Source organism: Garra rufa, chromosome 4 (genome assembly GCF_049309525.1).
Source record: "Garra rufa chromosome 4, GarRuf1.0, whole genome shotgun sequence".
NCBI lineage: Eukaryota > Metazoa > Chordata > Actinopteri > Cypriniformes > Cyprinidae > Garra > Garra rufa.
This window is the reverse complement of record NC_133364.1, coordinates 37985570-37998141: the sequence shown is the minus strand read 5'-3', so window position 1 is coordinate 37998141 and position 12572 is coordinate 37985570. Positions and strand designations below refer to the sequence as shown.

At 35.5% G+C, this 12572-nt stretch overlaps 2 protein-coding genes across 2 annotated transcripts in view; one reads left to right on the top strand and one right to left on the bottom strand.

The window, feature by feature from the left end:
• The window catches only part of LOC141332929 (NACHT, LRR and PYD domains-containing protein 3-like), a 443961-nt gene that overhangs the window by 296430 nt on the left and 134959 nt on the right, over positions 1-12572 (top strand). The window lies entirely within an intron of this gene.
• On the bottom strand, positions 6074-9658 carry ckap4 (cytoskeleton associated protein 4). Its single transcript, XM_073838591.1, has 2 exons — positions 9075-9658; positions 6074-7295 (listed from the first exon to the last, which is right to left on the bottom strand). Exons 1-2 carry the CDS (start codon positions 9390-9392, stop codon positions 6309-6311), a joined length of 1305 nt encoding a protein of 434 aa, XP_073694692.1. The 5' UTR covers positions 9393-9658; the 3' UTR covers positions 6074-6308.

The window sequence follows — 12572 nt, the reverse complement described above, 5'->3', positions numbered from 1 at the left end:
AATATTTAAAACAGTTGAGTACTTTTTTTTCAGGATTCTTTGACGGATAGATCCAAAGATTTATCTGAAATAAAGAGCTTGGAGAAAATGCAATCAGAATTGTAGAGATGAATACTTTTATTTAGCGAGGATGCTTTAAATTGGGGGAAAAAAAGTGATGATAAAGACATTTATGATGTTACAAAAGATTTCTTTTTCAGATAAATGCTGTTCTTCTGAACCTTCTATTCATCAAAGAAACCGGAAGAAAATTCTACTCAGCTGTTTTCTATTTGAGCAGCCAATCAGAATATTGTACTGATCTCTGAAGGATCATGTGACAGTTTTGAAATCACAGGAATAACCTATATTTTAAAATATATGCACATAGGAAACAGTTATTTTACATAGTAAACATATTTCAAAATTGTACTGTTTTTGCTCTACTTTGGATCAAATAAAGACAGATTTGTTGAGCAGAAGAGACTTTGTTCAAAACATTACAAATCTTAAAAAGTCTTGAGCCAGATCCTGTGTTCAAGGAACTTCCAGTATGCACTGAGATTTAAGAAGACGACACACTACGACCCCACACTTGTGTCATCTGTACTCAAATAATGATGCTAATGTAATAATGTAACTTTAAGCAGCCAGTCTCTACAAATTATTTTTTCTAGATGAAGTGGGTTCTTCTCATGTTCACACCGGTGTCCTGCAGAATATAAAAACAGCAGTGGGGTTGATTACATTAACATCTGAACGTGTTTGATGGACAGAAAGCGTCCAAAAGGCTTCAAAAACTGGATATTACAATCGCTTCATAAGTTAAAACTCATCAAACTTCAATCATTTAGAATATTTTGTGAAAAACGCAAATGTGCTGTATTTCCTTCAAATAAATGTTGATATTTCTAATGTAAAAAAAACATTTCCAAACTATTTCTGGAGCACTGTATATTTAGAGTCTAATAACAGATGTAGTAGTTTTATAAGGTAAGTTACAGACAGGGTTGCCAGGTTTTTACAATAAAACCCAACCGATTGCTACTCAAAACTAGTTCCACTGATACAGGGGTTAAAATACAGAGTTTGGGGTCGATTCAACTCACAGACATGAAAAACAATCAACGGCAACAGCGTTAAAGTAATCCATTTGTGTGTGAAAAACTGCAGACCTGGCAACACTGCTTACGGATAATGAAGTAGTGTTTACTACAGTGTGCACAATTAGTCAAAGGTGCCATTATATGAGCAACATATTTATATTTCTCTAGTAAGCAGACACTGACAGTCGTGATTCAGGGATTTAGTCTTTCTCAGGGCTGTTTTTTGACTACCGTGATGCAAGTTTGCATCCAAATTGTCCTCAGTTATCATCTCTTCCTCTCTGCTGTAAGTGATGTTTTAGAAAAACGTGGTCAATTAAAAGAAGGTAATAATTTCATGTCACAGAGGCCCTCTTGGATGTTTGCTGGTGAACTAAATTATATGGAAAATGTATTTAGAAATTTAATTAAAATGTGCAAAGTGCTCTCCTGACGAAAAAAAAAATGCAATATGTTTTTACTGTAGCTATATGTGATTACCTTTTCCATTTCATGACCTCTTCGAAATGCAGAAAAATGGTCAAAATTTGAGAAATGTTCACATATTAATAATTTAGTGCTGGGCAACGATTAATCGCATTCAAAATAAACATTTTTGTTTATATAATGTGTGTAAACTGTGTATATTTATGTATAAAGACACACATATGGTATATATTTAGAAAATGTATGCACATACACACACTAGCGTTCAAAAGTTTGGGGTTTTGTAATAGTCTTTAAAGAAGTCTCATCAAGGCTGCATTTATTTGATTAAAAATACAGAAAAAAAAACAGTCATATTGCAAAATGTTTTTACAATATAAAATAATGTTTTTTATTTTAACATGCTTTAATGGTGAACAAGTCTGTTTTATGGTAACCTCTGAGAAATGCATACTGAGAATTCCAATGTACCTTTACTGTAATTTACCTGTCCAAATAGCAATAGACTCTCTAATCTAATCTAATCATTTTCCACCTCATCTCACATGATGCATTGTGTTTATTTGTGGTTCCATTAGTTGTTCCAAATTGCATTTTGTTTTTGCTTCATCAAATTCCAGGTTTGCACTCATACAAATCAGTCCAAAGTCACACAGACTTGCATCAGCCTTCTTGACACATGAGTTAATGACACAAGTCCATTACCAGTACATTGAGTGAAATACATTTTAATTTGAAAAATAATATGCCAATATTTCATTTAAACCACATTTGTTCTAAAACTGTGTCACAGTCATTAAGTTTAAGTAAATAACTGGCACTGTCAAATTGCCCTGCGTATATTTGAAGACATGATATTTTAAATATTCGATTAAAATATGCATAAGTTACAAATCTTTTCAAAATACCACAGCAAAATCTCTCAAAATTAGAAAATACTTTTAAAACCTATAACTACTTTAAGATGTTGCTTATGTAGAAACCATGAGTTCGGTCAATAATGTTGAAACAAACAAACAAAAAAAAACAATGTGAATACAAGAATGCACATGTAACGATGCAAACATTTGATAAGCTTTTTACTTTGTTACAGATTTTGTTGTTTCACCTATATATATATATAAGATGTAACATATAGATGCTGTTGATCTTTAATCATGTCGGAACTGTGATTCTTACATGACTGCCTTCAGACATGGAAGATTTTTATCTTTCACCCTGATATCGATGATGAGTTCAGTCACCTCTGCTGTGTCGACTTTTTTACAGCATGTGATCAGCTTGTTTTGAATATTTGCTAAAACAAAAGAACCAAGTAAACCTAAAAAGTCTGTATTGTTCCAACTGATAGAATAATATATGAAGATTATAAAGCATTTTACCTGTTGTAGTCCAGATCACAGCTGCAATAACCACCGCAACAGCCAAACTCCTCAAGAGGATCCTGTGTGTCTCCATTGCCAAAGTTGATCTTCAACACTCACCTCTAATGTAAGAAAAAATGTATCCAAGACACTAGAATTTATTCCTGTGATGAAAAGCTGAATTTTTATCAGCTGTTACTCCAGTCTTAAGTGTCACATTATCCTTCAGAAATCATTCTAATATGCTGATTTATTATTAGAATGATGATCAATGTTAGAAACAGTTGTGCTGCCAAATATTTATTTTTGGAACCTCTGATACTTTGGTTCTTTAATTAAAAGTTTAAAATAACAGCCTTTCTTCGAAAAGTAAATATTTTCTAACAATATACGTTTTTGCTATCACTTTTTATCAATTTAACACATCCTTGGTGAATAAAAGTATTAAATTCTTTAAAAAAAAAATAAATAAATAAAATTACTGACCCCAAACTTTTGAACGGTAGTCTATATTGATATAATTGACATTATATATAAATACATTTAATATATAAACAAGATATTTTGCTTCAAGGTATGCATGCATGTGTGTATTTAAACTTTTATTTTGGATGCAATTTATCGTTGCCCACAACTAAAATACTCATATTTTATGAAATTATTGATCATTTGACACAGGGGTTTGAAACATTTCATTGGAAAACATCTAGGACTGTATTTTGGTTATTATGATGACCCGTGAGAAAACTAAATTTCAAAATTGTTTTAATTTACATGACTTTTCCAGGTCTACTAATCATACTTTTGTAATCAAGTTTGGTCATACATCCAAGTTTTTCAAGACTGTGTGAGTATTGGATCTTTATAGACAAAAAGGTACATCATAAACATAAATGCATTGATTTCAGTTGATTTTCAGCTGATCAGTGCTTGTTTTATTTTCAGTTAAGTTGTTTTAAGTCATCTTGACGTCTGGTTGAGAACCACTAGATGAACTAATTAGACAAGCATCATTTTATGGATTATTTTGGAAAGATTTGATTTTGGCGTTTTTGCCTTTATTTAAATGGGAGCTTAACGGTGGGAAATTAAGTTGTGGGCGGGATCAGAAAAGGCTAGGGATTCGAACTCGGGACGCTATCGCCGTTGACGTGGAAAATGTATTTATTGACGTTGTTAAAATATAGTAATGTGTGAAATGTTATGGGTCATTCCTGGGATTCAGTAATATTTCGTTCCCCTAGAGTTTCTAAAGCGGTGGTTCACCAAAATTAATAGTTCGAAGCGTTTCACAGTACTTTGGTATGCCCATAATAATTATATAAAAATTATGATTGCATTTTAATATTTTTTAGCATAAAATAATGACTTATACTTATATATTTATCTTAAATGAAGCATTTTGCAATGTCCCTGAGGCACTTAAGTGAGTTTGTTTTTAGAAAAGTATTAACAAAATGTGCATAGTCACATTTCCATTACAGAATTTGCGCAAAACTTTGGCGATCATTTTATAAATGTCGATTAAAAAGTATTGTGAAATGACAATGTTTACATTAACTAACGTTATTGCGACTAAAACCTACATTTTTCCTCTCATGATAAGTCATGGCAATGTTTTTTGTGGAAAAATTTTGGCTATATTTATTCAAATGTGAAAAATAAATAAATAATAAATAATAATTCCATTGCTATTTTGCGAAATATTCCTTTTTAGAAATTGCCTGAAAAACCACCTCATGCGAGCGTAAAAACCTTTTTGCGTTTCCATTAGGCATATTTTCAATTCACAGTTTCAATTTGCGCAATTTTATGGGTAATAAAAACGCCGCTAGTGTCTTTGGCTATAATCTAAGCATTCATTTGTGTTCCTTTTTTGTGAAGAATATTTTTCTAAAAAAAAAAAAAACTGCAAGATATTTAATAAAAAGCAGAACTCAACCCCGTCACAATAACCATTCTATTTAAATAATGCCCATATGGGATATTATTAACTAGAAATCACATCATTCAGGTCTCTTAAACAGTGCTGCAGAATATCATAGTACTAGTATCATACTTTTTATTCATATTTTTGAGGCATATTATAGTTAACAAGCTTAACAACTCAACCCCGTCACATAAAATTAAGATTTTTATTTTAATCCATGTTTTAATCAATGTAGTTGTTTTATTGCTGCCATATATGGTCTGATCTCCTAACTATATGAGGAGCAGTGGCCATTTTGACTGAAAAACCTCAACCCTGTTACAAATGTATGTATTTCTGATTGTTACGGGGTTGAAAGTTTGTGACGGGGTTGAGTTATTTACTTCATTTATTAATCATTTAATGAAGTCTAAAATAGTCATGTTTTTCATCAAATATATACTTATTAAAATCATGATAACTGATATTTTTGTTATAAATAAATGTTTTAATGTAATATGTCCACTTAAACTTTGACAAGCATTCTACATCAGAGATTTCACCCACATTTGCAGCAGAAAGACATTTATAGAGATATGTTGACCCAGAAATAAAGGTACAATATGAGAGAGAAACAAAACCAAAAATTCAAACTGAAGGCAATGTTTCCTTTCAAATGTGTTACAGACTTCAACCCCGTCACACATCGTCACATTCATATTTTTGGAAAAATAGCAGGAAGACAATTAAGAAAGAAAGCATTTCTTGCTGATTACTGTCTGACATTGTGGTTTTAGTTAAACTTCTAAATTAAAACTATTGTTTACAAAAATAAAGACACAATAGACACACAAGTTGTGTGTTTTTCAGCTTCAGTCCTGTTAAGTGAAAATTTGATAAATGTTACTTTTTTGTTGTTAAAATGTTATCAGGGACACATGAGCAGTAGGTAGATGTTTGTTTTATATTATCTGTGTAAAATCCTTTTTAAACCAATCCCATTTTGTCCATTATGGGGTTGAGGAAAAAAGGTGTCCCAATCTGAAAAACTGAAAATCATAGTCAATAATGCCAGAGGTAGGAAAATGTGATTTTTTTTTTATGGGAGGTTTGACATGTGCCTAATAATGTAGAGTTTTTAGAAAATGTGAATATGTAGTCGAACAAAAAGTAATATTCCAAGTTGCTACCAAATTCCAGGAATGACCCATATATTTATATTCCCATTTCTTGTACTCCTAGGTGTTTAATAGCTCATTTGATTAGAAAAAGACATACACACGCCAGTGTGGAAGGGTTTTAGACATTTTATTGCAAAACGGCTACAATCCAGATGTGTTCAGAGAGAGTTGCAGAGATGACCAATAGCCCTGGAAAACATCTGAGCAGCTACAAACTACAGTGCAGGTACGTATCGATTGAAAAAAACAGCAGTTCACCCATTCATCACTCGGATAAAGAGCTTTCGCCTTCACATTTCCACCACCCACAGCACCCTATCATCCCCATCCCCAGTGGATCGTCTCAAACTCGCGGACCGTCCGCAGCACCATCAGGTTCCTCCAGTGAAGCAGATACTCTGCTCTCCAGCTCCTCCAGAGTGCTCCTCAACCCATCAAGACCATCTCTCAGAGTCTGTCTGTCCTTCTCTGCAGCCGTCTTGTAGTCAGCCAAAGAGTTCTCATGGGATTCGTACTTCGACGCAAGATTGTTCAGTTTGTTCATCTGCTCTGGTAGTGAGGACTCCAACACCTCCAGGTTCTCCTCCACACCCTTCAGTCGGACCTCTACATCCTCTCTGCGTTTCTCCACCTTCATCAGCTCCTCTCTCATGTTCGTCTCCAGGCTCTGGAGGGCACCGCCGGACTGCTCAAGTCTGTCGTTGAGGCTCTGGAGCTGGTCCGAGACGGTCTGAGCGCTGGCTCGAGCTGCGGACACCTCGTCCCGTAAGGTCCGAACGGAGCTCTGCACCAGAGTCCTCACGGCTTCTACATCCTCGGATACGGAAGCCACCTCCTTGTTCCTGGTCTGCAGCTCGGAGCCCACCGCTGCGATTTGCTCCCTGAGCACCGCTATGTTCCCCTCGGCCACCTCGCTGGCGGTGTTGAGAGTGGCCACGGCTCCGCTGAGGGACATCAGCTCCTGCTTGAGGAGTGCCGGCGTGTCCTCCTTCTCCAGATGAGCCTTGAGCCCACTCAGCTCGCTCTTATACTGACTCTGCTGGCTGGCGAATTCGGCTGCGCTCTCGGCGATGGAGCGGCTCAGCTGGGCCAGCCGCTCCTCCATTGTGCGCTCCAGGGATGAGATGTCCTTGTTCTTTGCGTCCTTTACCTCCCGGATGGCCTGCATGAGCTCCTGGGAGATTTTGCTCTGGAGTTTCTGGAGAGAGTCCTCTATGCGCCGGGTGTCTGCTTCTCCTTTCTGCACGGCTCGACTTGTGTGGTCCAGATCAGTCCTGGCAGTGAGCATTCGGCCCTCCAGACCCTCCAGAGATGTCTTCATGGTCCTGATCTGGAGAGACAGAGATGGACAGAGACATCAGATCAACTCAAAAAGGTGTGTTTTTCCTGTTTTGAACAATGTGTGGGAGGGTGTTTTGCATACCAGAGGCTGTTGAGCTCCTAGTCAAATATATGGTAATATAATTCAGGGACTTTCTGAGGATTTCCAGTGAAGAAAGACTAAGGTAGGCTCTAAACCAGGGGTGCCCAAACTTGGTCCTGGAGGGCCTGTGTCCTGCAGTGTTTAGCTCCAACTTGCCTCAACACTGGCTCAGGTGTGTCTAATTGGGGTTGGAGCTAAACTCTAAAGGGAACCGGGACCAAGGACCAGGACCAAGTTTGGGCACCCCTGCTCTAAACAATTTTTTTGAGTCAACTTATTATGCCTTAAACTTTTAAGTTCAGTCAACTCAAATACGTTTAGTCAACTTGAAATCTTAAGTGGCTGTTGAGCTCCTAGTCAAATATATGGTAATATAATTCAGGGACTTTCTGAGGATTTCCAGTGAAGAAAGACTAAGGTAGGCTCTAAACCAGGGCCGCCCAAACTTGGTCCTGGAGGGCTTGAACTTGCCTCAACACATCTGCTGGGTGGTTTAGTATGCTTAGCAAGGGCTTGATTAGTTGCTTCAGTTGTGTCTAATTGGAGTTGAAGCAGACTCTGCAAAACACTGGCCCTCCAGGACCAAGTTTGGGCACCCCTTGCTCTAAACAATTTGTTGAGTCAGCTTAAAATAATTAGTTACCCTGATCCCTTAAACTTTTAAGTTTAGTCAACTCAAATATGTTTAGTCAACTTGAAATGTTAAGTTGTACTATATGACAACTTAAATATTTGAGTTGACTGAACAAAAAATGTTTGTTAAATTAGTTTCTTAAGTGTGTTAAGAAACAGTCATTAAAATGTCCCTTTTTAAACTACTTGCAGATAATATAATACTACTTAAATTAAAAGCTACTTAAGCACACTTTTTTCTTAAGTGTGTTAAGAAACAGTCATTAAAGTCTCTTTAATTTAATTAATGTACTGAATGTGCACTTGTAGTGTACGTCAAATCTTAAAAGTATTTTAAAAAACACTTGTAGATAATATAATACTAAAATTAAAAGCTACTTAAGCACACTTTGTTTCTTAAGTGTGTTAAGAAACAGTGATTAAAGTGTCTCTTTAAATCAATTAACATACTAAATGTGCACTTGTAGTGTTTTTTAACTACTTGCAGATAATATAAAACTACTTAAATTGAAAGCTACTTAAGCACACTTTGTTTTCACAAGGGTGAATATCCTTCATGTTTGACCGACGCGCTTTGTTTATAAGTGTGTGTGTGTGTGTGTGTGTGTGTGTGTGTAGCATTGCCTGGAGCACAGCTGATAGAAACCTGATGGACCTGATCACCTCACAGCTCAATTACAGCAGTCAGAACAAAAACAAAAGCTCAGATGAAACCTCTCTTCTGACTCTTTGCTCACTTCAGCCCACGTTAGCCAATCACAGACCACCACATCGCCCAGCACTATTCAGGATCATCTCAAGAGATTTGAATTTACTCACAAACCACACTTTCATCACATCTGCAGCTTTTCCAATGTTATACAATTACATTAAAGATGAATCAACAGCTCAGGTGTTTGCATGTGAGCACTTTCCCAAACACGTTCATCAGCACAGAAGGGTTTGTTTGGAGTTGTATCCTCTGTTGGAGCAACAGTATGGTGTCCTCGTCTATGCAAATGTATTCCCACAGATAAACAGAGACACTATAGTTGATAGTTGAGGTTTACTGACCTGTTGAAGAGCGTGTTCCGCGTCTGCGCACTTCTTGACTGATTCTTCATATCTGGAGTTGGTCTGTTTGATGTTTGACAGCTCCTGATGGAGATACACAGACGCGAGCACGGTCCCAGCCACGAACCCCAGATAGGAAAGCGTGGACATAAAGTTAAGGAGGGATCCCGAGCCAGAGCCAGAGCCAGAGCGCGTCACGTTTTCCGCTTTCGCGACTTTCGGGATCTTGTTTTTCGCCGCGTCGTCGGGCTGCGGGCTGGCGAGCATTTTGTCGTTATTCGGCTGCGAGTTGTTCTTGTTTCTGTTCTTCGCGGCCATCGTTGCGTCTGTGCAGATGCGCGGCGAGTCCTGGAGTTCCGATGCTGGGCGTGACGTTACCGAGCGGCGCGTTCGCGTTGCGTTCGCGCTATGTCTGAGGGACGGACGCGCGCGGCTCTCATTCCTTTATTTACAAGAACTGAAGCGACTCGTTTAGTCGCAGGAGTTACCAACTTTAGTTCTTCAAAAGAGTCCGATTGTTGTGTTAAACTGAACTGATGCTTGAGTGTAAATGTTTAGGATGACGGGCGTCGTGTCGCGTTCTCGTTCGCTCCACCCTTCTTCAGACGTGGCACTGATTTTCTTCAAACATCTGCATCCTCCCAAACGATCAGCCTGTGACACAATGTACTTAAATTACACTATTCACGATTGTTAATTAACATAAGATTAAAAAAAAAAACGAATTACGCTACTTATTTACTTTTTAATGTGTTGCGTTACTTTGCGTTACTTTATTTTAAAAAATCTAGGCAGCGCTTTCTTGTTTGTTTGTGGCAAACGTGATAGCCCTTTCACACCTAAAGTTAAACGAATAAGCATCAGAATGAACGAAAAGAAAAGTTAATTAATAAAATTAAGCACAAAAGTTAGTTTATGTAAAGTCATTTTTACTTATTATCAGTGTTGGGGATAACGCACTACAAGTAACGCAATAATGTTACTTTTTCCGAGTAACTAGTAAAGTAATGCATTACTTTTTAATTGACAAGAAAATATCTGAGTTACTTTTTCAAATAAGTAGTGCCAGTAACTTTTCTCCCTCATTTATTGATTAAAGGCTCTCTGTGTTGAGAGAAATTGTGAGTAAGATGCTACTTTAGTTCTAGAATAAATGTGAACATGCATTAATTCATCTCATTTAGTAAAAACACAGAAAAAAACTTGAAATAATTATGTTAGAGAATACAAATATCCTTTATGTATTTAATCCAATTTTATTAACCTTCGATGATCCAATTCATCCATACTAATAAGCAAAAATTAAGATAATCTAACTTTTTTTTATTGCTGAAGAGTTTACTTTTCTCTAAGCCTGAGGCTCTTGGTGTGAAAAGGCCTTTACATTTGACAAAAATACAACTTTGTTATGTTAAAAACAAACAAGCAAGCCCTGCCCAGATTTAAAAAGTAATGTGAAAGTAACGTAACGCATTACTTTCCATAAAAAGCTAAACTAAGTAATGTAATTAGTTACTTTTTTAGGGAGTAACTCGATATTGTAATGCATTACTTTCAAAAGTAACTTTATTAGTGTGGTTGAATTGGATCAACAAAGGTCAGCAGCAAAGACTCTGGGATTAATAAAATGGGATTATATACATAAAGGATATTTGTGTTATTTAGCATATTTAATTTTTGCATCAGGCTATTTGAAAAAGTAACTCAAAAGTATTGTGTTAGTTTACTAGTCAATTGAAAAGTGATCTAATTAAAACTCATGTTACTGTAATGCGTGAATGTAATTTATTTCTGTAATTTTTTCTATTTATTTTATTCCAGTTTTAGCAATTTTAAAAAAATTTGAGTTAGTTGCAAAGGCAATATTTAAATTTTTTATGTAAGTTGTTATTATATATATTATATGCTATTTCTGAAAAATTTATTCATATTTTCAACTTGCTTTAAGGTTTATATCATGAAGACATCAGTCAAAAGTTTTTGAACAGTACGATTTTTTGTTTTTAAAGACGTCTCTTCTGCTCACCAAGCCTGTGTTTATTTGGTCCAAAGTACAGCAAAAGCAGTACAATTGTGAAATATTTTTACTATTTAATAAAACTGCTTTCTATTTGAATACATTTTAAAATGTAATTTATTTCTGTGATCAAAGCTGAATTTCCAGCATCATTACTGCAGTCTTCAGTGTCACATGATCATCAGAAATCAGTATAATATAATGATCTGCTGCTCAACAAACATTTCTGATTATTATCAGTGTTGAAAACAGTTGAGCTGCACAATATTTTTGTGAAAACCGTGATACATTTTATTTTTTGGGATTCACAGATAAATAAAAAGTAAAAAAAAAAAAAAAACAGCATTTATCTTAATTTGAAATCTTCTGTAGCCTTATTAATGTCACTTTTGATCAATTTAATGCGTGATTGTTGAATAAAAGTAGTCATTTTTAAACGAAAAACCTTACCTGACCCCAAAATTTTGATCACTATTGCATATAAAGTCAGTTTTACAGTTATTCAATACTGGATAGCACCAATTTTATTGAAAAACATGACACACCTAATATCAGGATTATAAAACATAAAACATACATGCATAAAAATATTCAAAGGAAAAAATATCATAGTGGGAATTTTGCTTTTTTTTGCATATTAAACAGTATTATTTCTAATTATGTATATATTTAGGGTAAATAAATGAAACAAACCTAAGAATAGAAATACTAAAACATAGTTTCCCAACTCGTAATGTATGCATATGTATAAAATATGTACAAAATAAAAAAAAAAACATTGCAAAAAAGCATTCTCTAAATTTGACCCTGGACCACAAAACCAGTCATAAAGGTCAGTTTATATATATATATATATATATATATATATATATATATATATATATATATATATATATATATATATATATGATATTTTTGAATAAATCCGTTTTCATAAGTTGATGTATGGTTTGTCAGGATAGGAAAATATTTGGTCGAGATATAACTATTTAAAAATTTGAGGGTGCCAAAAAATTCCCTTTAAAGTTGTCAGAATGAAGTTTTGAAATATTTACGGTTGAAAATATACAAAATATTTCATGGAATGATTTTAATGATTTTTGGCTTAAAAGAAAAATCGATCATTTTACTTTTTTTTTTTTTTACCTATTGCTACAGGTTTTGTCGTCCGGTGTCGTTATTATTAAAAAGTATCGGGAAAAAGTAATATTTATTCTGTATGTTCTGACGCTTCTGGCGTCGACCTCGCTCTTGGCCAATCAGCGGCGGCGCCGTGACGCTGTGCCCCGCCCCTCTTCTGCAGCGTGAGCGCGGCCACAGACGGAATGCGCGCTTTCACATTAAACTTGACAGAATGAGCGAATCCACGATTAATGTGAGCACTCTGAGCGACGAGCAGATCATAAACAGATGGGCTTTCGACTATTACGTGTTCAAGGCGTTCAGCGCGTTCAGAAATGGAGATTACACGGCGTTCACAC